The sequence below is a fragment of the Aspergillus piperis genome (assembly GCF_003184755.1).
Source record: "Aspergillus piperis CBS 112811 unplaced genomic scaffold BO85scaffold_20, whole genome shotgun sequence".
NCBI lineage: Eukaryota > Fungi > Ascomycota > Eurotiomycetes > Eurotiales > Aspergillaceae > Aspergillus > Aspergillus piperis.
In genome coordinates this window covers 616,446-644,305 of record NW_020291610.1, presented here as the reverse complement: position 1 = coordinate 644,305, position 27,860 = coordinate 616,446, and the positions used below count along the sequence as shown (strand labels likewise).

General features: G+C 49.7%; 11 protein-coding genes and 1 non-coding gene across 12 annotated transcripts; 7 read left to right on the top strand and 5 right to left on the bottom strand.

Moving 5' to 3' along the window:
- Positions 1-775: 775 nt before the first annotated feature.
- BO85DRAFT_428248 (adenosine deaminase family protein) lies at positions 776-2,328 on the top strand. The gene is made up of 2 exons (XM_025658200.1): positions 776-1,436; positions 1,493-2,328. Exons 1-2 carry the CDS (start codon positions 933-935, stop codon positions 2,114-2,116), a joined length of 1,128 nt encoding a protein of 375 aa, XP_025512213.1. The 5' UTR covers positions 776-932; the 3' UTR covers positions 2,117-2,328.
- A 67-nt stretch (positions 2,329-2,395) lies between these two features.
- On the bottom strand, positions 2,396-3,357 carry BO85DRAFT_523121 (LOG family protein; the record flags this gene model as incomplete). The annotated part of the gene is made up of 2 exons (XM_025665320.1): positions 3,147-3,357; positions 2,396-3,068 (listed from the first exon to the last, which is right to left on the bottom strand). Exons 1-2 carry the CDS (start codon positions 3,194-3,196, stop codon positions 2,396-2,398), a joined length of 723 nt encoding a protein of 240 aa, XP_025512212.1. The 5' UTR covers positions 3,197-3,357.
- A 364-nt stretch (positions 3,358-3,721) lies between these two features.
- On the bottom strand, positions 3,722-5,099 carry BO85DRAFT_503151 (NACHT domain protein; the record flags this gene model as incomplete). The annotated part of the gene is made up of 1 exon (XM_025664225.1): positions 3,722-5,099. The coding sequence occupies one exon, from the start codon at positions 5,097-5,099 to the stop codon at positions 3,819-3,821; it is 1,281 nt and encodes a 426-aa protein (XP_025512211.1). The 3' UTR covers positions 3,722-3,818.
- A 657-nt stretch (positions 5,100-5,756) lies between these two features.
- BO85DRAFT_142592 (uncharacterized protein) lies at positions 5,757-6,963 on the top strand. Its single transcript, XM_025654084.1, has 2 exons — positions 5,757-5,811; positions 5,875-6,963. Exon 2 carries the CDS (start codon positions 5,987-5,989, stop codon positions 6,683-6,685), a length of 699 nt encoding a protein of 232 aa, XP_025512210.1. The 5' UTR covers positions 5,757-5,811; positions 5,875-5,986; the 3' UTR covers positions 6,686-6,963.
- Positions 6,964-7,993: 1,030 nt separating this feature from the next.
- Positions 7,994-9,826, top strand: BO85DRAFT_142594 (glycoside hydrolase family 16 protein). Its single transcript, XM_025654085.1, has 2 exons — positions 7,994-9,260; positions 9,324-9,826. The coding sequence occupies exons 1-2, from the start codon at positions 8,464-8,466 to the stop codon at positions 9,616-9,618; spliced, it is 1,092 nt and encodes a 363-aa protein (XP_025512209.1). The 5' UTR covers positions 7,994-8,463; the 3' UTR covers positions 9,619-9,826.
- Positions 9,827-10,364: 538 nt separating this feature from the next.
- On the bottom strand, positions 10,365-10,436 carry BO85DRAFT_t233. Its single transcript has one exon. It is a non-coding gene; the product is annotated as a tRNA-Arg (tRNA).
- A 335-nt stretch (positions 10,437-10,771) lies between these two features.
- BO85DRAFT_142578 (uncharacterized protein) lies at positions 10,772-11,123 on the bottom strand. The gene has a single exon (XM_025654083.1). It carries the CDS (start codon positions 11,030-11,032, stop codon positions 10,811-10,813), a length of 222 nt encoding a protein of 73 aa, XP_025512208.1. The 5' UTR covers positions 11,033-11,123; the 3' UTR covers positions 10,772-10,810.
- A 90-nt stretch (positions 11,124-11,213) lies between these two features.
- Positions 11,214-14,865, top strand: BO85DRAFT_380021 (bifunctional cytochrome P450/NADPH--P450 reductase; the record flags this gene model as incomplete). The annotated part of the gene is made up of 5 exons (XM_025656362.1): positions 11,214-11,334; positions 11,476-11,721; positions 11,787-12,227; positions 12,291-13,277; positions 13,346-14,865. The coding sequence occupies 5 exons, from the start codon at positions 11,214-11,216 to the stop codon at positions 14,863-14,865; spliced, it is 3,315 nt and encodes a 1,104-aa protein (XP_025512207.1).
- A 403-nt stretch (positions 14,866-15,268) lies between these two features.
- On the bottom strand, positions 15,269-16,861 carry BO85DRAFT_523117 (uncharacterized protein; the record flags this gene model as incomplete). The annotated part of the gene is made up of 1 exon (XM_025665319.1): positions 15,269-16,861. One exon carries the CDS (start codon positions 16,859-16,861, stop codon positions 15,410-15,412), a length of 1,452 nt encoding a protein of 483 aa, XP_025512206.1. The 3' UTR covers positions 15,269-15,409.
- Positions 16,862-20,594: 3,733 nt separating this feature from the next.
- BO85DRAFT_452647 (monooxygenase) lies at positions 20,595-22,629 on the top strand. Its single transcript, XM_025660870.1, has 5 exons — positions 20,595-20,650; positions 20,801-21,027; positions 21,108-21,690; positions 21,743-22,111; positions 22,170-22,629. The coding sequence occupies exons 2-5, from the start codon at positions 20,894-20,896 to the stop codon at positions 22,512-22,514; spliced, it is 1,431 nt and encodes a 476-aa protein (XP_025512205.1). The 5' UTR covers positions 20,595-20,650; positions 20,801-20,893; the 3' UTR covers positions 22,515-22,629.
- Positions 22,630-22,700: 71 nt separating this feature from the next.
- Positions 22,701-25,837, top strand: BO85DRAFT_404611 (glycoside hydrolase family 95 protein). The gene is made up of 6 exons (XM_025657279.1): positions 22,701-23,180; positions 23,241-23,323; positions 23,391-23,647; positions 23,695-24,561; positions 24,618-24,849; positions 24,896-25,837. The coding sequence occupies exons 1-6, from the start codon at positions 22,976-22,978 to the stop codon at positions 25,685-25,687; spliced, it is 2,436 nt and encodes an 811-aa protein (XP_025512204.1). The 5' UTR covers positions 22,701-22,975; the 3' UTR covers positions 25,688-25,837.
- Positions 25,838-26,626: 789 nt separating this feature from the next.
- On the top strand, positions 26,627-27,630 carry BO85DRAFT_462473 (4-hydroxybenzoate octaprenyltransferase; the record flags this gene model as incomplete). Its single annotated transcript, XM_025661853.1, has 2 exons — positions 26,627-26,874; positions 26,934-27,630. The coding sequence occupies 2 exons, from the start codon at positions 26,627-26,629 to the stop codon at positions 27,628-27,630; spliced, it is 945 nt and encodes a 314-aa protein (XP_025512203.1).
- Positions 27,631-27,860: the final 230 nt, after the last annotated feature.

Genomic DNA, 27,860 nt, shown 5'->3' with positions numbered 1-27,860 from the left:
TCTTTCTTGATTTTATAATTCGGATTGGGAGGGGTTGGGCTGGAGGATTAGGGGGGATGGGATGGGTTGGGATGGTGTATGTGTCTTCTGTTGGTAAGGGAGTATAATGAGCTATGATTTATGGGGTTATATGATATATTGAGGAATAATATTTGTGATTTTGAAATATTGGTTTGCGATGTGTTCGAGGGGATTCAGTGTATAGTTATAACGATATGTAGATGATGATTGAGGTACATGAAAGGGATTGGGAGTCAACTATTTGAGAATGATTAAGGCAAATTTGCACGCTTGCTGAGAAGAGAATAAGTACTGGATCATACGCTATGAATATAGATAGATACAGAAAGGAAATATAGTAATGGTATAAGGATCTCTGGAATTTGGAACAAATATACTAGGAAGAAGTACAAGCTGACTGCGATCCAGGACTCTAGAGGAATGAATATACTTGCCATTATCCATTATCTTTAGTATAATACTGAATCAGTACCTATGTTGCCCCTACCTCACTTGAGATATGTTAGAGTATCAAAATCTGTAGAGCATATAAACCATGGGACGGAAGACTAAGCCTATCTTAAGATTAGTACAGTTGGTGGCCAGGGTGGCCAGGGTGGACGGAGATAAGGTACGGGGACATCGGTGGTATTTCGAAGACGATGCAAGGTTTTCGGGACGCTCCAATCAATCTGCAGTCAGACATGACAATCTACTACTCAGTGGTAGTATTACATCGTAACCCCGCGCCCAATCATTGCTAGTTGGCAGAAACCCCGCTTCTCAGGCGTCCGGTCGATATGACACGCTTCCAAGAGGGCTTATCCCCCAAGTTTTGAAAGATAGATGAAAGACGTTCAATCCATTTGCTTCCCAATCCCAAGTCAACAATCGGAGCTGTATTTCCCGCTATACATTCCACTCTATCTATCATGGCCTTGAACGCGTCTGTCCTCTCAAACAAAACCCTGCGAGATTATCGAAACACAATCCACCAGCACAATGACAAGTTCATCCAAAACATGCCCAAAGTCGAAATGCATGTTCATATCGAGGGCACGATGACACCCGAACTCCGGTGGGAGCTCGCGCAACGGCGCGGAGAGTCAGTTCTCAATATCAATACCCAGCAGCCTTGCGAGAGTTTGTCGGAGTTAAAGAGTACGTATGAGCTCCTCAATGACCTTGATGCAGGTGGTGTAGATGGTGAAATGCAGCGATTCTTTGAACTGTATTACGGTGGTTTCAGTGTCCTTCAGGATGAAGAGGATTTTTATCATCTGGCAATGAATTACTTTAGGAAGGCTGCTTCCATGAATGTCCGTTATTGTGAGCCGTTCTTTGATCCGCAGGGTCATACACGGAGAGGTGTTCCTCTTAAAACAATGATGGATGGGTTTAAGAGGGCGCAGAGTGAGGCTGTTCGAGATCTTGGGGTAGGTGGTTAAGACCCTTTCTTATGTCCTAAGATCCCCACTGAGAATTGTTATAGGTCCACTCTCAATGGATCATGTGCATGTTGCGAGACATGTCCCCGGAATCTGCTATGGAGCATTATCTCCAGGCACTACCATATCGCGACATGATCGTCGGAATCGGACTGGACTCTCTAGAGGTGGACCGTCCGCCATTGCTCTTTGAAGACGTTTTTCTCCGCGCTCGCAAAGATGGTTTCAAAATTACCTGCCATTGCGACGTCGGCGACAAGGATACACTGAGGAATATTGGGCAAGTGGTTGACCAGCTGGGAGGAAGTGGAGCGGACAGGATTGATCATGGGTTACATGTCGCCGATGATTCTTTTCTTCTTCAGAGGGTCAAAGAAAAGGACCTTGGAATGACGATTTGTCCGTGGGGTTATCTGTGCTACTCTGGAGAGGCTCAAATTATTGATCGGGTTCGCACGTTGTTTAATGCTGGCATCAGAATAGCCATTGGCAGTGACGACCCATCATATATGGAGGATATTTGGCTGAACAACAGTCTTTACCTGCTTCGTGTACTGGGAAATTTCACTGATGCGGAGTTCGTCCAGCTACAACGGAATGCCGTTGATATCTGTTGGGCCTCTGATGATATTAAAGCAGCAATCCTGATGGAACTTGAGGATTTTTGAATGAAAGAAGAGACGGAACATGGTAGCCATGCGGTTTAACAAGCGTGTTTGTTATATTAGCCTGGCTAAATAATGATGTCCTTTCCGTTTGCCCACACCGAATGCTCGCACAAAAACTATGGATAAAAGCAGAAGCCCAGACAGACTCATTGATAATGAAATTGCACACGACGAAGTTAATTGGCCGGCAGCCGGCAACTGTCGGAAAGCCCCGAATTCTAACTTTATTCTCCAGCCCTCGAAATACCGCCCATCCCCCAACCTCCCCTCGCTTCTTCCTCACTTACTCCCCCAAGAAAGGTTCAACCTCCCACCACTCGGCCTATACGCCTTAAGCACCCCAATAACCTCCTCTACCTCCTTACACTCCACCATAATACCCTTATTCGCCTGTCCAACAAACCCCCGCTGAGCCGCCATTTCAATCCACGTCACAAGCCCATCCCAAAACCCATTAACATTCAACAAAACAATCCCTCTATCATGAATCCCCAGTTGATTCCACGTAATAACCTCAGCGACCTCCTCCAGGGTCCCATAACCGCCCGGAAGGGCTACAAACCCCGACCCAGGACCACCGGCAAGAACTTCCTCTGCCATTTTTTGTTTTCGCTCGTGCATGCTGTCCACCATGGTTATCTTTCCGTATTCGCCCTCAGCTGGCGAAGACCCTGGGGCGAGCATTCGCTCGGGTTGTTTCCCATCCTCCTGGGCATTGCCCTCGGCCTGGCGGCTGACGTCCGCATCGGGATAGTGTGCTACCAGTGCCTTGGGTATGAAGCCATGCACTGCAGATGGGCCAGATAGTGATACTAGAGTCTTTGCCACCTCGCCCATCAGTCCCTTTGTTCCGCCTCCGTAGACTAGTTTCGCGTTGGCGGCGTGCAGTTCATGCGCGAGTGCGCGAGCGGCGGCTATGTACTCGGGTGAATTGCCGGGTTGGGCGCCGCAACTGCATGGAATCAGTAGATTAGATTGCTGGTTATGGGGTTTAGGCGGATTGGGCTCATTAGGTTTGGGATTGACCTACAAAACGCATATGACGGGCTGCTGCTCGTCCCGGCCGCTAGGTATAGACATATTGTGAGATATGGTGAATACCTGTTGGGCAAGAGTAAGGGTGGTTTAAAGCGACGAAAAGAGTGCCACAATGCTATATGGAATTAGATTAGGTATGTAACACGCTTGAAGCTATTAGAGAGTGCTTTGGGTGGTGTCTAGAAGGAATGACTCAACCTTGGGGTGGGCCAATTCCGTTATGCCGATGGTACCCGGCATGTTTTTCTTGACCCGCTTGCTTTTGACCTTCCCCTTTGAATCATTTTACCTCGTTTTTAGTTCGCTAGTGCGGGTATTGGTTTAAATGCGTCAATTTGTTTGCCATTTCTTGTTTGGAGGTAGATGTGGGGTTTACAAATCAGCATCTTAGTACGTAGATATATACAACAGAAAGATCAAGATTTTAATAGAGTGTAGTTGACTCTGACCATCCTGTAGTATTTGTGACAAGTCTGAAGTTATTTCATATAGTACTTGTGCTCTATCCTAATCAAAACGTGCAGAAATCAGGAGAATTACCACAGGGAACGTCTCCGAGATACGGCGTCGAAGGTCAAATGAAGGGCATATTCTTGCCGCAGGCAGATAATGACGATGTAGTTCGTTGTAATTCCCCCAGCCAGTTTACCACCACATGACCATATCACTTCAAGGGTGCCACTTGTGGCATGAGTGAGAATTCACGCAGTAGCTCTCTTCTAAGCCCTTCATTATGCCGAGCGCCAGACAGTAATCTCTGAACAATGGGCGCGCAGCCTGCACTGGCAGCTATGCACCAGAGCTCATATCCCCATTGCTGCTGAACCATTTGATCTCTCATGAGGTCAATCAGTGCAAAAGCATCTTCCCAGTCGGGTCGACAGACACTCGATTCACGCCACCTGCGGATAATCAGGCGAAAAAAGTCCAGATTTCGTAGCTGATGACCAAGTCTCGGATCCAGAAAAAGTGCCCTGAGCCTGGACATGTCTCCCCATTGAAGGACTTGATCTGCTGCCTTCGTGGCCGTCGTCTCGAGGAAGTTGCCATTGTCAAAATTAGAATCTCTGAGCATGAAATGCAGCATATCCACAGAGCCATAAAGGCAGGTGATACTGAGGGGATCATATAGCTGGCTGTCAAATGGGAACCTCGGCGGCATCGCACAGCCTGGACGACGGTTTTGCTGAGTCCAATTGCGAAGTCGGTTCGAGTCGGCTTGACACAACTTTTCGATGCTCGCTAGTCTGGGAAGGGCCTCAGCCGTGACAAGACGATAATATTCAGGCCAGTAGCATGACGCGTAGACAAAGAACTCGCCCAATCCACGCTCAGTCGGACTGAACCGAGTCATGTCTTCTTCCCAAGCTTCCCACGAGCAATGAGAATTGTACTTGACTGGGTCCTTCTCATCGTTGAACAAGTCGGACGCTTGCGGAAGCTCCGAAATCGCAATCTGCTCTTCGGAAAACACGAATTTGGCGCCTATCTCATCTAAAAGAAGATATCGCACGCATATATCCAATATTAATGCTTCTGGGCTTTCAAAGCGTTGTCCATCGTCTCCCGAGTGTGAACCTTCTGTATTCGAGTATTTTGTGGCCCAGTTCTCCTTGATTAAGTCCTGCAACGACTTGTCTATGGCCTGAACTTGGTATTTTCTCAAGTCATCAAGCTCAACACTTGTGATAAAGGGCTGGATCATGCTCATGAGCTTTTGGTGGTCCACTAGCTTGGAAAGATCGTCAACAGTAGTAACATGACGAGCGGTATGCAGGGTAACCGCCCAGGACAACTCTAGTATGCTAAATGGTCTGTGGGTAATGGCGAGGAGCTTCAGAGCTGTGATGGCGAGTCCCCAATCTTTATGCTCATTGGGTGCACAGCGGGAAAGAAGGTCATTGTAGAGCTCAGAAACCTGGTCGGGAAGCGGTATTGTATCCATCTCTGTAAATGGGGCACTTTCTTGTAAGATTGACTACAACAGCGACTTATTTTGGGTTCACCAAGTTATATATTGATATACTGGCTGCTTCAAGAATACTGTCAATCATCGCTTCTTTGTTTATGTGTGGTCGGGCCACAGATGCGAGATGTCTGCGCCCATCTATGCCGCTCGACAAAGGAGATTCCTAGAACTCAGAAACTCTAATCGCGTTAGAATCAAATAAATCATTGCTATGGATACCTACGTCCTATTTGCATGGAAATAATGACAGTAAACCTTGGGTTGAAGCGACTGATGCCCATATCCTTTGGTTGGCTTGGGATATGGATCTTGTTTGAGTTGTGAGTTTGGCAGCATATTCTACCGTAAACCTAGGCATCAACATAGGGACTAAAAAGCTCAAATTACTTAAAGTTGTCATGTTTCGTTGATCATTTCGTTCTCTCTAGAATAGATCTAGATGCATCCAGTGGAACTGATGCAACCATGGATTATAGGGAAGCAATCCCATGGGTTGGTAATTCTCGGAAAGAGGTAGGGCATGACATCCCCCGCTTCCGCAAGTCACATGGCTTCCATCCTTTGTTGTAGTGATTTCTTCCTTTCCTCCAAAACCAAACTGTAGAATGAGGGGAGTCATTATCTGGCCTACATCTTCCAGTGAGTTGCAGAGTATGGCACATCCCCGGGTGATGTAATTGACAAATTCGTGAGTAGCTAGATTCCACTGCCACAGAAGTATAATAACTTGCATTTCTGCTAACTAATGTAGATCACGCAACGCTAAACCTTTCATTGTTTCGCTTGATAAAGAAATACTTAGCTTGAAAGAACTGCCGAACAGCTTCACTCATCAAACATAGTCACTTCGATATATTCTCATCATGTCCTGTTCAGGTACCGCAGACACGCCTACAATGTTAGCATCGCCATTGCCTCTCAATTTCTTGGATTTACCTATCAAGATACGTAACAGCATATACAAACAAGTTCTCGTTTTACCTCATCCACTTCACATCTTCCAAGACCCAGGATGTCCACTGGAAGCTTTTGCACCCGAAAAACCCGGCTCGTGGCTTGCATTGATCTACGTCAGCCGACAAATATCGGACGAGACCAGAATGATTCTGTATAGTAAGAATCGGTTCATCTTCCACGAGATGGAGACGGCGTGTCGTCCAGGCACTCTCTTGGAGTCCTTCCTGAACTGTATCGGGATTAAAAATTCCGGGATCTTGTCTCATCTATGCATCAACTTTCCGGTCACCGAGCACATACCAGGCGCCTCCGGAGAGCCGAGACTCACAGATAGCTTGCGAAGATTACAGCTACTACGGCAAAGCTGTGCCAATTTGAAAACATTGGAAATGCTCATCTTTGGTCAATTTGCCAACATTCTGGTTGCAAATGACCAGATGAACAATAAGTTTATTCGGAAGATATGCCTGGAGGTCGATGCCCAGACAAAGGAAATAGCACCCCTAGATACCATTGTTGTCAGGATATATAATAACGGTACTCCAGCCGCAGTACGAGAGTTTCTACAAGAGCTTGGATGGATTGTCAAGTTTGGCGACGCTTAATATTTTCCCCTTACATCACAACAAGACAGATGAAACGAGAAAACAGCCGCAATTATAGTCTACTATACCCCAGTTCACTCAAAGCTCCCTCGTCATGTGCCCCAAAATTATGGCGGATCTACTTTGGACTGTTGACAGCAGTGGACGGGTACTCAGCCCCCAAAAAGGGGGCTGTAAGTTCTCCCCACTAGTCATGGGCCGACAATCTACCGAACGAGGTACAACAACCTACTAAACACAAGGGTACCGGGAGAGCGCATAACTTCCCTGATGATGGCGTCTAATAATATACGAGGTCAGGCACCCTCTTTGCAGTTCGGCATCTTGGCCTCGAGCTCATCCGAACGGGTGTTGGCAGTGGGTGAAAGAATGCTTGGCAAATCCGAAACTGCACGCTCTGCATAAGTTGGTAGGTAGCGGTCTGCAACCTCACCTTGAAAACGCTCCTTATATCTGCATGTTCTGCCTCTGCAGCACTGAGACCTCCTGCTGATCCTCATATCTTTAATCTTTGCAGGGTGAAGAATTATGGTTCGCCTATTATATCCACAAGGAGGCGAACCTTGCGGGAGGTTGCGGTGTCTCTCGACTACTGGCTCCTGACTCCAAAATTACCACCCCATTTAACGGACCTAAAATTTGCCGCAGTGGTGTCCACTGTTCAATGGCATCCACCAGCCACTGCCACAGCACTGGCCTTGTCCTGAGACCTTCCCCAGCCGGCCCCGCCACTAGTAATTCGCCTGCTGAGACTGCCTTTGGCTTCGACAGGCCAAGGGTCTTGGCCAGGTGCAGGATGTTGGTGCCTGGGATGCTTCCGAAGCAAGGTCAAATTTGACCCTGGTTATTAATGAAGAGTGTAGGGAACAGAGGCTTTACACTGTGGGTGTCAGCCTGAGGAATTGTTGGCAGGACCCTTCCCCGAATCCCGCACAGTGGCAATTGTTATCTCTGGTCCGGATCAAATCAGACTAACCCATACTAACACAAATTCATTTAATCTTCAGGAAGATCCAACGACGCTCCCCTGAGCTGATTGGATTTGGGTGCCTGAGCGTTGCTTATCGCCCATCGCGGCAGGGTCTTGGCGGGTACAAGCGACCCTTTCCAGATCAGACTAGCGTCAGGGTCAGGGACCCCGCTAGTGGCCAATCCAGAGTGGATCGGCAGCCCTCTAGGCCCAATACAGTTTAGCCATACCCTCTTGGTCGGGCAGTTTCCTGTTTCAAAAGTGCCCCTTAATGTTTAGGGCCGAACTAGTGACATCCAATGTAGGGAAAGAAAAAAAGAGAGACATGCTGGTTTAAAAATAAGCATGACTCGGATATTAGTGATGAGGGGACGAAAAAAGAAGGGAAAGCAAAGTGTTTGCCAACGCCCATGTGTGGGTTGGATGCCATGGCTCTAAATTAATTAAAAGGAAAACCGTCATACCCTCTCGTTCTTCTCCTCTCCTGTCGTTTGTTCTTCTCCGTTTCATCTCGTTCCTGTCTTCCTCCTGCTCCCCTTCGTTCCCTTGCCGGTGGGCATCAAACACACCTCGTGCGATTCGATCGCACTGCCATTCATTCAATAATCGTCACTCTTTTCTTTCTTGTGGGGAACAGTTGGATATTCGACAACGCCGTTGTAGGGTTTGATCTCTCCATTTAGATCCCTCTGTTACCTTTTATCACATTCGGGAGAGATCCTTGACCCGCAACTTGACCCGAGTCGCTCCGCTCATTGCAACCAAGATCTCTGAGGAGTGGTGACCCTCGACAACACAGCCTGCCATCATGTCACTCTTTCATGTACTGGCGCTGCTGGTAGCCAGTCTTAGTCTTGTTACCGCTCAGACTTTCAGCAACTGTAACCCACTCAATACAACATGTCCTGCAGACGCAGCCTTAGGTACCAATCATACCTGGTACTTCAACTCTACCCTCGACGACACGATCTGGAATGTCACCAACGGCAATATTGGCATCACCGATGAGGGTGCGGAATTCTCCATCGCTCAAAAGATGGATTCGCCCACTATGCAATCTAACTTCTTCATCTTCTTTGGCATTGTCGAGTCCCATGTCAAGATGGCCAAGGGTGGTGGTGTAGTGAGCAGTGTGGTGCTCCAATCGGATGACTTGGACGAGATCGACTGGGAGTGGGTGGGATATAACACCAGTGAGGTACAGTCCAACTATTTCGGCAAGGGCAACAACACGTCTTTCGACCGGGGTGGCTTCCACTACGTTCCTAATGCCGACACGGAATTCCATAACTATACCACCTACTGGACGAGCGAAAAGGTCGAGTGGTGGATTGACCAGCAATTGGTCCGCACGCTGAAGTATGAAGATGCTGTGGGTGGCAAGAACTTCCCCCAGACCCCCAGCAACATCCGCTTTGGAATCTGGCCTGCCGGCGATCCCAGTCAGCCTCATGGTACCATTGTATGGGCAGGTGGTGAGATTGATTACTCGGCTGGCCCGTACACCATGGTAGTTGAGAAGGTTCGCGTGCATGACTTCCACACCGGCAAGGAGTATACGTACTCAGACCATTCGGGATCCTGGGAGAGCATCAAGGTCGTGTCGTAAGTAACTCCCTATAGCCGATTTCTCCCACTATACCTACAATACTGACTCTCCAATCCTAGTGGTAATTCGACCACCGTGGAACAGCTCAACAAGCCTCCTCCGAAGTCACTGTCCGAAAAATGGAACGAGCTACCAAGTGGCGCAAAGGCTGGTGTCGGCATTGGCGTAGCAGCTGTCGGAGCCAGTTGTCTTGCTGGTTTCATCTTCTTCTGTGTGCGGCAGCGCAAGAGGGGCCGTCTCGAACATGCCCTGAACGATGCGAAGTGGGATTCCGAACGGACGGAGATGAACAACTTCCAGTCCGAGTGGAAGCAAAGCGAATGGAAACATAAGGGCTACCAGCCAGTCTCCTAGCCGGCTGAAGTATCCATTCTAAAATGACCTCTGTGTCCATGACGAAAACGATGAATTCCAACCTCTGTTCCAGGGGTGCCACCTTGTCTCTTTCTGTGGGGATTTGTATGAAGCTTTCTGCGTGCCCATCACACCAACGCGGCGAAGCAATCCATACCAGCGCCTGCTTTGCTGGCCAAGGTCGCGCTGGAGTTGTTCTTGAACCATATTGAGTGAGCACCACGATCGGGAGAGCGGCGCACTATCCTACTTTTACTGAATTTTTTTCCTTGATCTTGTTCATATTGCTCCCATCATCTTCTCCAGTCCTGTGGTCCTAGGACGAGCGTTCATTTCCTCTTGTATATATACCAACTTGCATTTAAACGGATTCTTTTCTGGGCTACGCAGATTATTGCTTCTATATCTTTGCGAAATCAGCTAAGCACCCTGACTGATATACTGACTAGCCCCGTCGGCCTATCTAAGTAGTATAGAGCTTCCATAGTGAAGCAGACCGAGTCATATCGCCGTCTGTCATGTCCTGCAGCGTGCCTACGATCATCTACGGTGCTCTACTAATATTATTATTGATGGGTGTATTAACTCTGGGCATTCGCATATGAGGCCGCTTCAGCACGGTGGACAGGCCTCGAGACCGAGCGATAAGGTTGGGAACCGGGAACACGGTTCAAGACGGAGATTTCAATGACGCAAGGATGCTAAAAAGAAAGTATTACAACGGTTGGATGGCAAAAAGGAAAGAACGATCCCGGTGCGACTCGAACGCACAACCTCTAGTACCGGAAACTAATGCGCTACCATTGCGCCACGAGACCAGTTCGATAGCAAAGTGGGGGCCATGATGACTGATCATACGCACATATCAAGCATCATCTGGATCCACCGAAACGCATAAGTGGCATAAAAAGAGAGAGCATCCATGGATCGTTGCTTTTACTTACTTTGGAGTTGTCACGGAGTCTCTACTAACCTCAGCCATCGGTCCGTTGTCACCGATCTCCGTGTCGGACATACCGATGGACCGATCATATGCCCCCCGTTGCTAATCATAATTCATGCCCCAGCTATGAATAGTAAACCTCCATCTCTGGCTGGCCGAGGTTCCCACTAGTGCTTACAAGCCGCGGTAGATGCGCTGTTTCTCCATTACTTACGATCCCGTCCTCTGGACTCATTGATCTACATTGTATCATGATCCACTCTCATCAGCCCCATGACGTTCGCCACTATGGTTGCCCTGGTATGCATTGCAGTCGGGCGGCCTTCTGGCTGGGGATTCCCTTCCGCAGATGATGGTGTGCAGTAATGACACTTCATCTGCATTGACCTTATGCACCATCATCAGGCATACGTTCCCTCCGACCGCAATATTTTCCAAAATTCTACGAGGTATAAAGTCTCCTTCCTGCATGTGTCTGTCCCCTCTCCAATTCAGTTCGACTCGTCAAAGTGTGTCCGTCAGGTGATCTGTGGTCGCTGAGAGAAACTTAAACCCCGTGTTGTTTGTTCCACCAGACCTTTTGTGAGAACTAATCATCTTCTCTATCAAGAGCCCTATTGCAATTGGCACCAATCCATATCCAGACACCATCATGAGCAGCGTAAAGCATGTTCCTATCCCAGGCCCCAAAGGCGTTCCATTTCTGGGAAATGTCTACGATATTGACCAGGAGATGCCAATCCGAAGCTTTGAGTTGCTGGCAGATCAATATGGTAACCCCGCCCTTACCCCTCCACAATGTCATGTTTGCTTTTTCTATCCCTTTTGCGTCTCACTCCAGAGTCAGCTAGCCTTGACTCTTTCTTCCTCTCATTGAGATGATTATCTCTGCTAACTCTGATGCATCTGCCAAGGTCCAATCTACCGCCTGACCACTTTCGGCGTGTCGAGAGTGGTGATTTCTACTCAAGAACTCGTCGATGAAGCGTGCAATGAGGAGCGATTCGCTAAATCGGTAGATGGTGGTTTGGGCCAGCTTCGCCATCTTCTTCACGATGGTTTATTCACAGCCCGCTACCCCGGCGAAGAGAATTGGGCGCTTGCGCACCGTGTCCTTCTTCCTGCTTTCGGGCCCCTATCTATTAGGGCCATGTTCGATGGTAAGCAGCCCATCGCCAATTTTACCCCTATTGCATCGGACTAATGAGTTGTCAATCTGCCGCAGAGATGCAAGACATTGCCAACCAGCTCGTCATGAAATGGGCTCGACAGGGACCTGAGACTCCCATTGTGGTCACGGAGGATTTCACCCGCCTGACTCTCGACTCCATCGCTCTCTGCGCCATGGGAACCCGCTTCAACTCTTTCTACCACGATAGCATGCACCCCTTCGTAGAAGCGATGGTTGGTGGATTGCAGGTAGCTAGCTATAGGGCACAGCGGCCATCTTTGTTAAATCAACTGCCCACGAGCGATAACAATTCTTTCTGGAACGATATTTCTTACATGAGAAATTTGGCGAAGGAGTTGACCGAAGATAGGAGAAAGCATCCATCGGACAAGAAGGATCTGCTCAACGCTCTCATCCTTGGCCGAGACCCTCAGTCAGGGAAGGGCCTCAGTGATGAGTCGATCATTGACAACATGATTACCTTTTTGATTGCAGGTAGGTACCTTGTCTGGGTTTGGTCGTTGTGATTTATCGTGTTCTGACCTTTTTCTCTCTCAGGCCACGAAACTACATCTGGAATGCTGTCCTTTGTTTTCTATTATCTACTCAAAAATGCACCTGCGTACAAAAAGGCACAGGAAGAAGTGGACACGGTGATTGGCCGACGGAAGATTACCGTGGATGATCTCCCCAAGTTGCCGTATATCAATGCAGTCATGCGAGAAGCACTACGCCTTAACCCCCCGGCGAGTGCCATAAGAGTCCATGCACATCCGACTAAGAACAAGGAAGACCCTGTGACCTTGGGCAATGGAAAATATGTTCTAAACAAGGACGAGCCAATCACAGTGCTTCTCCCGAAATTACACCGCGACCCCAAGGTCTACGGTGCGGACGCCGAGGACTTCAAGCCAGAGAGGATGCTGGATGAGAATTTCAACAATCTCCCTCGGAACGCCTGGAAGCCTTTTGGAAATGGCATGCGAGGTTGTATTGGGCGGCCATTTGCCTGGCAAGAAGGCTTACTGGCGATTGCTTTGCTGTTGCAAAATTTCAACTTTCAGCTGGATGATCCAAGCTATGACCTGCGGATCAAACAGACACTCACTATCAAGCCGCAGGATTTCAAGATGAGAGCTACTCTCAGGCATGGGCTGGACCCGATAACGTTGGAGTCAGCTTTGAACAGTGGATCCGTGCCTCCTGAATCTTCCAAGGTAGCTAGCAGGGAACGTAAGAAAGACGCAGCCCTTCCTGAGGGAGACATGAAGCCGATGCACATTTTCTTCGGTAGCAACACCGGAACTTGCGAGGCTTTGGCTCGGAGATTGGCAGATGATGCAGCCGCATGGGGATTTAGTGCCAGAGTCAATTCATTAGATTCCGCCACCGAGAATGTTCCGAAAGGAGATCCTGTGGTTTTCATTGCTGCATCTTATGAAGGCCAACCCGCTGACAATGCGGCCCACTTTTTCGAGTGGCTAAGCGGAGCGAAGGATAATGAACTCGAGGGCATAAATTATGCCGTATTCGGTTGTGGACATCGTGAGTATTCCTTATCACCCATGCGTTTTCTGTTCTATGTAACTTCGCTGATCACCGATTCTATCAAGATGATTGGACTGCCACCTTTTACCGGATTCCAAAAGCCATCAATGAGCTGGTGGGTGAGCATGGTGGGAATCGCTTGTGTGATATTGGATTAGTTGATACCGCCATCGCCGACATGTTTACTGATTTCGATAACTGGAGTGAGTCGGCATTATGGCCTGCCATAAGTGCGAAATTTGGCTCCAAAGCTCAGGGTCAGGCTGGCAAGAAAGCCAGCTCAGGCCTACAAGTCGAATTCAGCTCGGAAAAGCGAGTGACAACCTTGGGTCTTCAGCTGCAGGAAGGATATGTGATTGAGAACCAACTCCTAACAGCACCTGACGTTTCAGCGAAACGACTGGTGAGAATCAAACTCCCAAGCGACATGACCTACCAGTGCGGTGATTACCTTGCCGTGCTTCCCGTGAACCCAACGAGCATCGTCCGTCGAGCAATGCGTCGGTTCAAACTGCCTTGGGATGCTTTTTTGACTGTTCGCAAGCCATCCCAGACCCAAAGCGGACCGTCAGCCATTCCAATTGACACCCCTATCTCCGCCTTCGCTCTCCTCTCCTCCTATGTTGAACTGTCCCAACCTGCGTCCAAACGAGACCTGATTGCTCTGGCAGATGCAGCTATGGCCGACGAAGAATCCCAGGCCGAGCTGCGATATATGGCGAACAGTCCTAGCCGCTTCAATGAGGAGGTTGTCACCAAACGCCTCAGCTTGCTGGACATCTTGGATCGTTATCCTTCCATCGGCCTACCCCTTGGCGACTTCCTAGCCATGCTCCCGCCCATGCGAGTACGCCAGTACTCTATTTCATCCTCACCCCTCCAGGACCCGACAGAATGCTCAATTACAGTGTCCGTGCTCAACGCACCCTCTCTCTCCGGCACAGACGAGCCGTACATGGGCGTAGCCTCTACCTACCTTTCCATTCTCCAACCCGACGAACGCGTTCACATCGCTGTCCGTCCCTCCCACTCAGGCTTCAAGCCCCCCTCCGACCTGAACACGCCAATGATAATGGCCTGCGCAGGAAGCGGCTTAGGGCCTTTCCGCGGTTTTGTCATGGACCGGGCTGAAAAGATCCTCAGCCGAAGCGACTCTATTACCGAAAAGCCCGCCCCGGCTATTCTCTATGTCGGCTGTCGCACCAAAGGCAAGGACGACATTCACGCAGAAGAGCTCGCTGAATGGTCTCGCAAGGGAATCGTCGACGTCAGATGGGCATACAGCCGTCCCACCGACGGCTCCGTAGCCCAGCACATCCAGGACCGGATTACAAATGACCGCGACGAAGTAGTTTCGCTATTTGAGCAAGGCGCTAGGATCTATGTTTGTGGAAGTGCGGAACTAGGCAAGGCTGTGCGCCAAGCGTTTAACAATATCTACGTCGATGTGATGAAGGAGCGCCGTCGGGTAGCGCTGGAGGCGAAGCAGGAAGATGTCCCACCTGAGGTGAATGATGAGGAGGTCGAAAAGTTCTTTGATCACTTGAAGGCGAGCATGCGTTATGCGACTGACGTGTTTACTTGAATACACTTTGAAAACGCTGCATATGTTTACACCTCTGCAGTGGTATCGTGTCTTGCTTGATAATGTGCTTGGCTCAGTATCTAGTGATAAAGGCAATCTATTATTTTACGGTTAAAAGAACAGAGTAACATTCATGAATTGGGTCTAAGGGGTACTACAATGTCCATTCTATTTTGTATCACTGCATATATATCACCTATTTGACAGCCAGGACGGTTCTCATCACTCCTCCACCTTGGCTACCTCCCCTGAACCAAATGCGTTTTGAAATACCCAAGATCAATCCACAGAACAGATTACTACGGTATGAACCACACTTAAACGACGAACTGACCATCCATTCCATTGACAATCTAGGCACACACCACAACCATCTCAACAAAAAGAACTACCATGTAAATTTCATATCCTCATATCCTGACCAGCAAGCATGACATCATCACATCCACCTAATCCATCCTCACCACCTCAATTCCTCCGCCCGTTCATCCCATCTACCTACTTCTACCCACCCATCTGTGTATACCCCGTGTCGACCATCTTTCTAAGCAAAAAACTGCTTGAACGAAGACGGCGCAGTCGGCACAGCAGTGCTAGTAGGAACAGCCGAGCTGGTTGGAATAGCCGAGCTAGACGAAGGAGCCGGGAGGTTCAGACCACCGGGCGAGAACGCCAACGGAGTCGGAAGGCTCAGAGAGGGCTCGGAGTCCGACGCAGAGGATGAAGAGTCGCTGTCGCTGGAGTCGGAAGAGCTGCTGCTGCTGCTGCTGCTGCTGCTACTGCCGGTAGGCTCGGGGAGGCTGATGCTGGGGAAGGCGGCGCTGGGCTGGGGGGCGTCGCCGCTGGGTTGAGCCGGGGCAGAAGAGTCGGAGGAAGAGGAAGAGGAAGAGGAGCCGCCGAAGGGGTTAGGGAAGCTGCCGGAGGGTTGGGAAGGGCTGGAGGAGTCACCCCCAGCCGAGGAGGAGCTGGAGCCGCCCCCGAGCCCGCCAAAGATACCGGAGAGTCCGCCGAAGGGGTCGCTGCTGGAGGGCTGGGAGGAGCTGGATGGGCCACTGGAAGACTGGGAGGAGTCGCCTCCGAGCCCGCCGAAGGGGTCGCTGCTGGAGGGCTGGGAGGAGCTGGATGGGCCACTGGAAGACTGGGAGGAGTCGCCTCCGAGCCCGCCAAAGATACCGGAGAGCCCGCCGAATGGGTCGCTGCTGGAGGGCTGAGAGGAGCTAGAGGGGCTGCTAGAAGACTGAGAGGAATCGCCCCCGAGCCCGCCAAAGATACCGGAGAGGCCGCCGAGAGGGCTGCCGCTGGAGGGCTGAGCAGAGCTAGAAGAATCGCTGGAAGAGCCTCCGAGGCCGTTGAGGAAGTCGGGGATTCCGCCGGAGGATGATGAGCCGCTGGAGGGCGAGGGAGAGCCGCCGGACTGGGAGGAGGATGAGCCACTACCACCAAGGCCGGGTAGGCCTCCGAAGGGGCTGGAGGAGTCGGAGGAAGAGGAGTCACCGCCACCCAAGCTGGGCATGCTTCCAAAGGGACTGGAGGATGAGCTGGAGTCGCCGCCGCCGAAAGACGGGCCTCCAGAACCACCGCCGAAGGATGGACCACCAGATGATCCGCCTTCAGGGCCCCCACCACCGCCAAATTGGCGCTTCTCAAATGGAAGCCCGGTGGGAAGGGTGATTCCGAGGCCGGACAGGTCGGGGAGACCAGAGGGCAGGAGCTGAGACAATCCCTGGGAGTCTGTAGAAAGTGCAGCACCAGAGGGCAGAGAGAAAGGCACGTCCCGGCGCTTCAAGCCTAGGTCGGACAGATCCGTAGGCAGAGAGAAGCTGGGGAAGCCTGAAGGGAGGGAGAGACCAGATGGGAGGGACAGGCCAGTCGGAATTAGACCGCTTGGGATAGGGAACGGAAGGAGGTCGGAGAGATCCTGTCTCTTCTCGACCGGAGTCGGCAAGGCCAGGGCACAGCCCGCAAGGCACACCGGTGCGACGTGTTGGAATTTCATTGCAGTAATTGTTATCCTAAGTGTTGTGGAAAGAAAGGATGAGGAGCCCGAGAGCTGCGACTATCAAATTTGAAGGAAAGGAAGCGATGAAGCCTGATAGACAGTGGGTAGGGGACGCGGACCACGAGGATCCTTTATATGTCTGCCGGTGGGTGACGCTCGCGAAGAGGTGATATGCTGATAGGCATAGGGGTTCAACATGCCGTCCGTGAGGGTTGATCGGATGAGATCATCGATGAACCAGGTTTTGCAATGGGATTGAGCACGCGTTCCCAGATGATGCAAGCGGCATCTTACTATTGCGGGACAGAACCAACATCGATCCGCCTCATGAGCAAGTTTAGCTTCGGAGTCGGTTGCTGTGTCTGCTCAGATGCACAACTCTGAACCGCAGGGATCTTGAAACACTGGCGGGCTCGGGGTTTTAGTCCAAGACAGAAATTGATCGATGCTCCCAAAAATGAGGCCGAACCGTTAGAGGGAGGGAACGGACCCAGCCTTATTCGACACGTCCGTCATGGCACCACCAGTCACTGTATGATGTTAATTAGCCAATTTACCCCAGATGAGCCCATGAAACATTCTCTGTGTGATGCATACTGACAAATTCAGGGTCTTGAGGAAGTAAATTTCCCTGCCCATGTAAGCGCAATCACAAACGTGGAGAGCCATGGGTCTGGAGTCGTCCTTCGGAATAGGCATGGGTCATGGTTGATTCAGCCGCCAATCGGAGCGAATAATCGCAACCATGTTCCTGATCAGCGTTCCAAGCATCCAGGGCACTTGATCAGTGCCCGAGGTACATTCTGGCTGGTTGCGTCAGCCTTGACTTTATCCTTGAAGTGTTGACGGACGGTCCATTGGCCTTTGTATCGAGAGTCCTTGCTGCAGATGCCATAGAGTAGTGTGGACGAGATCATTTGCTGAGGCAATTCCAGAAGCCTGATAAGCCCAGTCATAAGTCCCAGACTAGACAGCCCGACCACTTGTAAGAGAATAAAGCCTAAGGAGGAATGCCTGCCAGACCGTTGTCCGTCAGCTATAATACTTGTGGTGGATCAAGGTTCACGGTTGCGGGGAGACGGCACGGTATTCCTCCGGACGGTAGATGGCTTATCCGTCGTCTGGTTTGAGTACGCGGCCCTGAAGGACAAGGCCATTCCCAAATCTTCTGGAAGTCCTAACTCGGAGACTCAAAAAGAAGAACAAGTTGGAACGGGCAAATGTGGAGCAATCGCAGGGTCGATCGGCGGAGTTATCTCCCACCCTTTATGCCTAAGGCATCAAAGTCATTAACTGCCTTTGGTAGGCGACCCTAATCTGCTATACTTGATAGTATTGATATGCACTGACTCTTAGATAATACGTCAAGACATGCATACATACTGCAATTTGCCGCCTAAAGCACAAAGCCCGGCATGAAAGCATCGATTTGTCATATTCGCTAACGGAATGTCAGACTATGCTGAAGGAGGCAGAAGCTAGAGACTGCCATGTGAGTAATTTCTACAAACACTGTCGAGGTCTGAGCCGTATGCATTAGGCAGAGGACTCCTGCGCCAGTTTTCATTTGATTATTAGGCCGATATAATAGCCATTCAAGAGATACCTAAATATCTAGTAGCAAAGGTAAATAAAGGTGCACAAATATCACTATACAATGGCCAGATTTGTGTGGCTTAATAATTTACAAAAGCCATACGCATAAAGGCTAATGATAGAATCTCAGACTTTATCATGCTGATAGGGTTGTGAGATTTAGGAGGGATTATGAGCCTCCTCCTGCACACTTCATTCAAGAAGGGAATATACATATCATTACTGAATAAACCCTGTGACCTTTCGAGTCAAGGCACACCATCTAACGTATTTTATGCTCCATGCTGAAACGTTCTCCGTACTTAGTATTCATGCAGACAAGCTTTTGACCGTTTTGTACTGATACGTACTTGACTGTCAATGGACAGCTCCTCAAATTATGCATCTGGCTTGTTATATTAATCAATTACCCATACTGGAGAGATGATCTCATCTGCGGCGGCGACTATGACCTGGATCATTGCAGAATCGGTAGCTGCTATGATTCGACCAAGAGCGTTTTACTTCCCATACACTGAGCCTATCTGAATATGATGCAAAACCATCACATTGGGTCTTTTCTACTTCCACATAATATAGTTCTTGTATCAAATCGCCAAACAGGGTGTTTCATGCTCATGCCAGCCTAATGAGAGTTATTCGCTCGTGTGACAGTATGGCAAATCTCCCTGTGAAACCAACTCTGCCCCTCCCCAGCTGACATGTGCACTCTTTTACAATAGGGACAGAACTATTGACCTTGATTCTGAATTAATGGGCATTCCTCAGTCTACTAATCAGTGTCTACGACTCTCCCGTTCTCATGACATGCTTCATACGTCTAGCAGATACTTATTGTCTAATCTGGCATCAGACGTGAGTGTAGTTGCGTGCTTTCCTTTCATCGGAAGTAAAGACCAAGTATTGATTGGCTACCAACATATCCCAAGTTCTGGAAGTTTCGTGTTAAACCTTACACGTCACCAATCTATCTAAAGCAAAAGGACATACACTGACCCAGTCAATGCAACTCTACCGGACATGAGCAGGTGTCAGATTCATCTAAGATGAGTGGAAAACTGCCCAGGACTCAAATTTTAGGCTCCGAGAACTACCATGAAACCCACAGGTGTTTCAGGTTCATTGAAGAAAGATCATCCTCACGTGCGGGGAACAACTAACTTAATTAGACTCTTGGGCTAATCAGAGGCAGTACCGCCCAACAGTGCCCAGATGTGGTGGGCGGTTGATCTTCTTCGGGGCTAGTTACTCTACTAGTGACTACAGATAGGCTTACGATGTCATGATCTTGGACGGAGTTTCGATATTTGTCAGCGGAGAAGCCATTCCCTTGAAGAATGCTTGAGGATGTCACAGTTGTTCAGGAAAAACTGGACTGTTGATGACGAATCCTTGGCCAAATGGTTGAACCTCGGAAGTACGCTTTAAGTGTCGAGATTTGATGATCAGTCCATCACGCAGAGTACAACTGTTCAAAGTTGCAGACGAGGTCTATGCAGTGGATGATTTTGCGAATTTGATATATCTCATGCGCCAATGTCGCCATACTGCACAATATTCGCTAGTTCTGTCGCTTGCCTTTGACCTTGTATGTCCTGATAGCGACTACCTTAGTGCATCTATATGGTTGTATCGGTAGATTCCATGACCCTGGACAAACATAGCAGGCTGTGTTATATCATGGAGGTCTGCTAACCCTAATAAAGATCACCGTGATTGCCAGCTCAGTCTTCTGCGACCTTTGAGTACAACCAAAGACTACTCATTCCCACTATGTACAAGAGTCCAGTATGAGGAGGATGAAAGGACGTTCATTCATACTACTCCGCATCTCCCGATAAGGCAAGTTGAGCATTGATCCAAGAACCGCGACTGAGAGTGTTTCGGAGTCTTTCCGAACTCGTTGAAAGCAATCACAATTGCAGTTGGATACCGAAAGACTCCAACCGATGTCACAAGCTGATTGGTTGTGATGCTTGGAAAGGAACCGGTTTGGTGTAACTATGGCCAATGGGAGTGCTTATAAAACTGACTAACAGCAGCCACGTGACAAGAGGCTGAGATGGACCAGTCAGCGTCGAGAACGAAGAAAAATGAGATAAACGCAAAGTGAACCGTGCTTCGGAACCGCAATGGTTAGGTCTCGTCGTTGATAAGCCACAGAAACATAGATTAGGGACAGAAGCTTCTGTGAGTACAATATTCCTGCATAGAAATGGGCTGGATGATCACCCGCGCCCATGTCGGTTTATTACTGGGCTCCGCTGACGCCATCCGCGCTATGATTGGCATCAAGATAGCTGGCTAGAACAATTCAGAAACTGACCCCTTGCAATCCAGGATAACCTCAACCACCAACCCTGGGGGTGAGCAATTCCTGGAGCTATAGAACATCGGTTTGCATACCACCGACGCGTTAGATCTTGCGTCAAGATGTCTCCAATCAAAAGCGTGGCTGTCATTGGCACGGGGCCTGCGGGCGCTATTGCCGTGGATGCCCTGATGCAGGAGAAAGCATTTGACCGGGTGCGCGTATTCGAGAGACAGGAAAAAGCCGGTGGGTGCTGGTATGTCTATACAGCTGCTACCAGAGGCCTTGGGAGCAATCCTTTGCTGGTTTACGCGACCGATAGTTAATCGACACTAGGGTTTCGCGAGACGAGAAACAGGTGCCCTTGGATGTCGATAAGCTATCCACAAGGACAGCGGATGCTCCTCTCCCAGTTCCGTCCGATTTGCCTGCGTTCACACCAGCATTGACCCAGCATCGCTTTACTGACTCCCATATCTACCCGAATTTGCATACCAATGTGGATGTTGCGACCATGGAGTATTCCCAAGAGTCAATCCCGACAATCCGCTCGGAGATGTCAATCGCGGTGCATGGGCCAGACACCCCTTTCCGTCACCACACCGTGATTCGGCAGTATGTTGAGGATCTTCTGAACCGCAATGGTTATCAAGATCTTGTAGAATACAACACGACCGTGGAACGTGCGGTCAAAAACCCTAAGACCGGTAAATGGGAACTGGTCTTGCGGCGGTCTGGCAAGCCGGGTGGGTATGACTACTGGTGGACTGAGACGTTTGATGCGCTGGTGGTTGCCTCGGGGCACTTTTCTGTGCCTTATGTCCCCTCTATCCCCGGCCTGAAAGAATGGATCGACAAAGACCCAGAGAGCGTGTTGCACACGAAGCAGTATCGTGGTCCCGAACGCTATCGCGGAAAGGTATGGTGCTATCAAGACTCTAGATTCAACAATCGGTGTTAACAACATATAGAAAGTCGTCACCGTTGGAGCTTCTGTGTCAGCAGCAGATACAGCAGTCAGCCTGATCGGCTCTGCACAATCCCCCATCCACGCTGTGGTCCGAGGTCGGTATAATCCTTATTTTGGGGATTACGCGTTCCGACACCCGTCAATCAATCGCAAACCACCCATTTCGCGCGTCTCCATTGAAAATGGGCAGAGGACGGTGTACTTCGAAGATGGAACCTCGGTCTCGGATGTGGACTATATCATCTTCGGAACGGGTTTCACCTGGGCATTGCCCTACTTGCCGGATATCCCGACCAGAAACAACCGTATTCCGGATCTATACCTGCACGTCTTCCATCAGAACGATCCAACTCTGGCATTCTTGGGAGCGGTATGTACTCATGCTCATCTTGTTCGCATCGAACGATTCAAGCTAATATTCGAACCAGATTGGCGCCGGATTGACTTTTAAGATCTTCGAATGGCAGGCTGTGGCTGCGGCGCGGGTCCTGGCTGGCAAGGCCCAATTGCCACCCTTGAAGGTGCAGCAGAAATGGGAACAAGATCGGATTGCAAAGAAGGGCGATGGGCCTGGGTTCAGCGTCATCAATCCGGACTTCCGGGAATATTTTGAGACCCTGCGTAAATTGGCGGGCAACCCCAAGGCAGGCGAGCCGGGGCGTGTCCTACCTCCCTTTGAACAGGAGTGGCTGGATTTGTTCAATGCTGGGCATGAGCGCCGGATTCGGATGTGGCAAAAGGCCAACGAGGCGGCGGCGAAGAGTAAATTGTAGTTGATGCTCATTTGGGATTTGGTTCTTATATACGGACTATTTTGACACTAGTATAGCGCTCATTGCTTAGACGTGATATTTAGGCTATATAGACCGGGTCACATGGTCCCCGACGTACCCCGACTCCGTTTCAAGCGTACATCCTTGATCCTCCCTCAACTTAATCAATCAATCACAATCAGACCACCGATTCCCCGCATCATCCTCTCGTGGAATACCCGTCCAGTCCTGCAAAATGCAACCAATTCTATCGGAAGCCGGTTTCGCCGATCTGCAGGCTAACGGGACTACTGCGGACGATTCCTATTCTCCTGAGATATCCCTCCAATAGAGGCACGGTACACCTCGGTTTTAATGTAGGTAGCTGCAGCTAATATAATTGTTTTCATCTCATTCCCCATCATTCGACAGTGTGATCATCTCATAAATCATATGCTGGGTTAACCCACAACGGCGATAAAATGGCCCCCTTTCCCTTCTCCGCTGCACTTCAGCCTTCGATCCAAGCAGCCAGCTCACGCAGAATGCTCATCTCTGGATCATCGGCGGCTCTTTGGGCATTGGCTTTGCCTTTTGCGGCAGCCAAGTCATTATGGTCTGATTCCCCGGGAGATTACAGTAGCTTCATAAGCACTGCATTTCCTCTAGGAAATGGACGATTGGGAGGTAATTACCTTGACCAGACTTCGAAACGTTATTACGGTCGGATACTAAAATGCTCATTAGCCATGCCTGTGGGCTCCTACGACAAGGAGATTGTTAATCTTAATGTCGACTCATTGTGGCGCGGAGGGCCTTTTGAAAGTCCGGTGCGTGGAGCGTGTAAAACCCGCATCAACAGCCTTCGAGGCTAAATAAATCCTGAGAGCGATATAGACATACTCAGGAGGAAATCCAAACGTTTCAAAGGCAGGTGCACTTCCTGGCATCAGGGAATGGATATTCCAGAATGGGACAGGCAATGTCTCTGCGCTGCTGGGCGAGTATCCGTACTACGGTTCGTATCAGGTGTTGGCAAACTTGACCATCGACATGGGCCAATTGAGTGATATTGATGGATACCGTCGGAATTTGGACCTGAGTTCGGCTGTTTACTCGGATCATTTCAGCACCGGCGAGACTTACATCGAAAGGTAAGCAGCCTCAACGGTCCCATGGATCGATTGTTGACAGATACCAGGGAAGCATTCTGCTCGTATCCAGATAATGTTTGCGTTTACAAACTCAGCTCGAATTCATCACTGCCTGGTATTACATTTGGCCTCGAGAATCAGCTCACCTCGCCTGCCCCGAATGTCAGCTGCCATGGGAATAGCATTAGCCTATATGGTCAGACATATCCCGTTATCGGGATGATTTACAACGCCAGGGTGACTGTTGTCGTTCCCGGGTCAAGCAATACATCTGATCTCTGCTCCTCATCAACTATTAAAGTACCAGAAGGAGAAAAGGACGTGTTCCTTGTATTTGCTGCAGACACCAATTATGATGCATCCAATGGGAATACAAAAGCTAGCTTTTCGTTCAAGGGGGAAAACCCTTACACGCAAGTACTCCAAGCTGCTACCAGTGCTGCCAAAAAGACTTACTCTGCACTCAAGTCATCTCACGTCAAAGATTACCAAGGCGTCTTCAACGAGTTCACATTAACCCTCCCAGATCCCCATGGCTCAGCCGACCGTCCAACTACCGAGCTTCTGTCGTCTTACAGCCAGCCCGGGGATCCCTACGTGGAGAATTTGCTCTTCGACTACGGTCGGTACCTTTTCATATCAAGCTCGCGGCCAGGGTCTCTGCCGCCTAACTTGCAAGGTCTCTGGACAGAATCCTATTCTCCGGCCTGGAGCGGGGACTACCATGCCAACATCAACCTACAGATGAACCACTGGGCCGTTGAGCAAACAGGGTTAGGTGAACTGACTGAGCCACTCTGGACATACATGGCTGAGACATGGATGCCTCGAGGCGCAGAGACAGCAGAGTTGTTGTATGGCACCTCGGAAGGTTGGGTGACGCACGATGAGATGAACACATTTGGACATACAGCGTGAGTACATCAGCAGCTCATTAACGGCATGGAAGTCGCAATACTGACCAAATCAGCATGAAAGATGTCGCGCAGTGGGCTGACTACCCTGCCACAAATGCCTGGATGTCACATCACGTATGGGACCACTTCGACTATTCCCAGGACAGTACCTGGTATCGCGAAAAGGGCTATCCCATTCTCAGAGGAGCAGCGCAGTTCTGGCTCTCTCAGCTTGTGAAAGATGAGTACTTCAAAGACGGCACTCTAGTGGTAAACCCTTGCAACTCACCGGAGCATGGACCGACAGTAAGTGCGCAACGAACCCTTACCAGACACCCAGCTAACGCCCCAGACCTTCGGCTGCACCCACTACCAACAACTGATCTGGGAAGTATTCGACCACGTCCTGCAAGGTTGGACCGCGTCCGGCGACGATGACATCTCCTTCAAGAACGCTATCACGTCCAAATTCTCCACCCTAGACCCAGGCATCCACATCGGCTCATGGGGCCAAATCCAAGAATGGAAGCTCGACATTGACGTTAAAAACGACACCCACCGCCACCTCTCCAACCTCTACGGCTGGTACCCAGGCTACGTCATCTCCTCCGTGCATGGATCTAACAAAACCATCACCGACGCCGTCGAAACAACCCTTTACTCCCGTGGCACCGGCGTCGAAGACTCCAACACCGGCTGGGCCAAGGTATGGCGCAGTGCTTGCTGGGCACTTCTCAATGTTACAGACGAAGCGTACTCCGAACTCTCGCTCGCTATTCAAGATAACTTTGCCGAAAACGGATTCGACATGTACTCTGGATCACCACCGTTCCAGATCGATGCTAACTTCGGGCTTGTGGGAGCGATGGTTCAGATGCTTATTAGGGATTTAGACCGTTCCAATGCCGATGCTCGTTCCGGTAAGACGCAGGCTGTGCTGCTTGGACCGGCTATTCCAGCGGCGTGGGGAGGTGGGAGTGTTGATGGATTGAGATTACGGGGTGGTGGTGTCGTGAGTTTCAGTTGGGATGATAATGGACTTGTCGATTCATGCAAGACGGATCTTTCTGCGAGGGGGAGCGATGCCTCTCGCGTAGAGTTCTATGTTGCGGGTGGTAAGGCGATTGATTGTTCGTCATCGTGAGACTTTCTGCTTCTAGACTGCCAGGGTGATAGTAGCTGGGCGCTGGTCTAGCTGGTGTCAACCATGAATACGCTGCTATATAGTATGATTTATGAGGACCCCTCTTTCTCTAATCAAACCATAACCACTTGAGAAGCACCTAGTAACAACACCCAGTCCGCTCAGCCACGTGTTGATTGCTTCCGCTTGTATCTTGATCAAGTACGGGACATGGCACAATAGCCATAGCAGGAAACTTGGCCCACTCTCCACAAGACAAGACAAGTAAGGATCACCACCATGAACTAGCATCTTCGCGCCAACCCGGCTTGTAGGTTACCCCCACTTCATCAGCAGTGCAGGGGTAGAGAGCCTACTGCAGAGGTGAACCAATAAATTGTAGTCGCCAGTTACCAGTGCCAGGTATCTTGCAGGATAAGCTGCAACAGCATGAGGAGGAGTTGGGGGATTCTCTCAACGCGAAGTCTGGCTAAATTCGCTGACTGGGATAATCACTTCCGTAGGATCATGACTGAGAGGGGGGAGGGGAATGATTTCTTTTTAAGATGCCGAGTATGGATGAAAGAAATACAAGACAAGAAAAAGCAATACATCACTCCACTTCATATCCATACTACTATCTGAAATGCCGTACGGACCCGTCGGATCTGCAGCGCTTTAAGCGCTGAGCTTAGACTTGCTAGCCTGTCAAGGTTTAATAATATACCGTAGTATGATCTAGATGCAGGCATAAGCAGGGCAGGGCATGGCATGGATGATCTACCGGAGTATCTACTCGGGCAAAAGAGATACCCCACACCGTCCCCCTACCACATAATTAACTCGCTAACAGATGACCATGACAAGTTATATTAAACCCATTCATTCAAACGGTAGCTGTGCTTATTATCATACTATCCGCGTTCTTTCACTCTACGTGACATCGTGAAACAAACCATTATGGATGTCGCAGGAAAACTGATCCCCGAGACCGATATGCTGGATGACCACACGCGCAAGCGCATCCGCGCTATTTGGGAAATGGGTCGTCTCCATACCCACGAGACCTGGCTGTCTGTCTTCCCAGCTGTGTGGGGAGCCAGTATTGGTGCGAAGTCAGGAAGGACGGATGGATGGTCACTTGCCTGCGTTCTGTTCGGCATCTGGGCAAGTGCAACGGTCTCTCATGCTGCGTTTTGTAGTTGGAAGTGAGCAGATTCCCCTTCGAATATGTGCTATACAAGGAGCTACTAAAAGACTTGAGCAGCGATATCTGTGACGTCGAATATGATAGACAAGTCGAGCGATGCAAAAGCAGACCACTCCCGTCTGGGCTCGTCTCTGTCAAAGAAGCTACTTTCTTCTTCCTTTGCTGGATGCTTCTCACCATGGGAACTACGTGGTATACACTAGGACCTCAAGCAACTCTGTGCACCGCACCTGCGTGGCTGCTGGGCTTGATCTATCCCTTTATGAAGCGTGTCATGCCCTTCCCTCAGCTTGTGGTGGGCCTCTCTATTGCCAGTGGTGTGATGCCAGGGTATGTTTCCGTGAAAGGAGATATCGGATTCGACGGGTCAGTTCTATCTCTGTTCGGCGCAACTGTTTGCTGGATTATCTTCCTCGATACTGCCTACGCTGTCCAAGATATGGTAGATGATGCGAAATGCGGAGTCCAGTCTCTTGCGGTGTTCCTGGGTCAGCGTGTTCGGGTGTTTCTTGCCCTTGCTGCTGTTGTTTCTATCGCATTTTTCGTGGTGGCAGCGTTTCTGAGTAACCGATCTCCTTTTTACTGGATCTTTGGTATTGGTATATGGGTGGTAAGTACGATACGGAGCATATCTCTCTTGGATCTTAGTGACTGCGCGTCGGGGGGGCGTGTGTTTAAGTTTAACATCAAAGCTGGCTTTTATCTTACGGTAGTTACGCTTGTGGAAGGTTATCTTCAAGCATACTTTTTCTGAGGGGTTACAGCTTGAGCCTCTCAGAATAAGCTCTATCATTCGTCATAAAAAATCGATGTGCATTGACTGGTTGAACCGGAGTTTAACATGATCTTGTACACCTCACTATGTTGTCTTCATTCCGTCAGGACTCTCAACACGTTCCTCTTTATAATAAAGCTGGTACAAAATCCTTGTTGACGATATCTAGACTTCCAAATATCTGGTGGGTTCTCACAGCCACAGAACAC

What these genes read in the sequence shown, in the direction of transcription:
- BO85DRAFT_142594 (XM_025654085.1), top strand. Translation starts at nt 8,464, where the DNA reads ATGTCACTCTTTCATGTACTGGCGCTGCTGGTAGCCAGTCTTAGTCTT. An exon ending in GAGAGCATCAAGGTCGTGTC is followed by an intron (nt 9,261 to 9,323) that starts GTAAGTAACTCC and finishes CTCCAATCCTAG; the next exon opens with TGGTAATTCGACCACCGTGG.
- BO85DRAFT_452647 (XM_025660870.1), top strand. Translation starts at nt 20,894, where the DNA reads ATGTCTCCAATCAAAAGCGTGGCTGTCATTGGCACGGGGCCTGCGGGC. An exon ending in CCGAACGCTATCGCGGAAAG is followed by an intron (nt 21,691 to 21,742) that starts GTATGGTGCTAT and finishes AACAACATATAG; the next exon opens with AAAGTCGTCACCGTTGGAGC. An exon ending in CTCTGGCATTCTTGGGAGCG is followed by an intron (nt 22,112 to 22,169) that starts GTATGTACTCAT and finishes TATTCGAACCAG; the next exon opens with ATTGGCGCCGGATTGACTTT.
- BO85DRAFT_142578 (XM_025654083.1), bottom strand. Translation starts at nt 11,032, where the DNA reads ATGCAGGAAGGAGACTTTATACCTCGTAGAATTTTGGAAAATATTGCG.
- BO85DRAFT_404611 (XM_025657279.1), top strand. Translation starts at nt 22,976, where the DNA reads ATGGCCCCCTTTCCCTTCTCCGCTGCACTTCAGCCTTCGATCCAAGCA. An exon ending in GAGGGCCTTTTGAAAGTCCG is followed by an intron (nt 23,324 to 23,390) that starts GTGCGTGGAGCG and finishes AGAGCGATATAG; the next exon opens with ACATACTCAGGAGGAAATCC. An exon ending in GGCGAGACTTACATCGAAAG is followed by an intron (nt 23,648 to 23,694) that starts GTAAGCAGCCTC and finishes GACAGATACCAG; the next exon opens with GGAAGCATTCTGCTCGTATC.
- BO85DRAFT_428248 (XM_025658200.1), top strand. Translation starts at nt 933, where the DNA reads ATGGCCTTGAACGCGTCTGTCCTCTCAAACAAAACCCTGCGAGATTAT. An exon ending in AGGCTGTTCGAGATCTTGGG is followed by an intron (nt 1,437 to 1,492) that starts GTAGGTGGTTAA and finishes GAATTGTTATAG; the next exon opens with GTCCACTCTCAATGGATCAT.
- BO85DRAFT_142592 (XM_025654084.1), top strand. Translation starts at nt 5,987, where the DNA reads ATGTCCTGTTCAGGTACCGCAGACACGCCTACAATGTTAGCATCGCCA.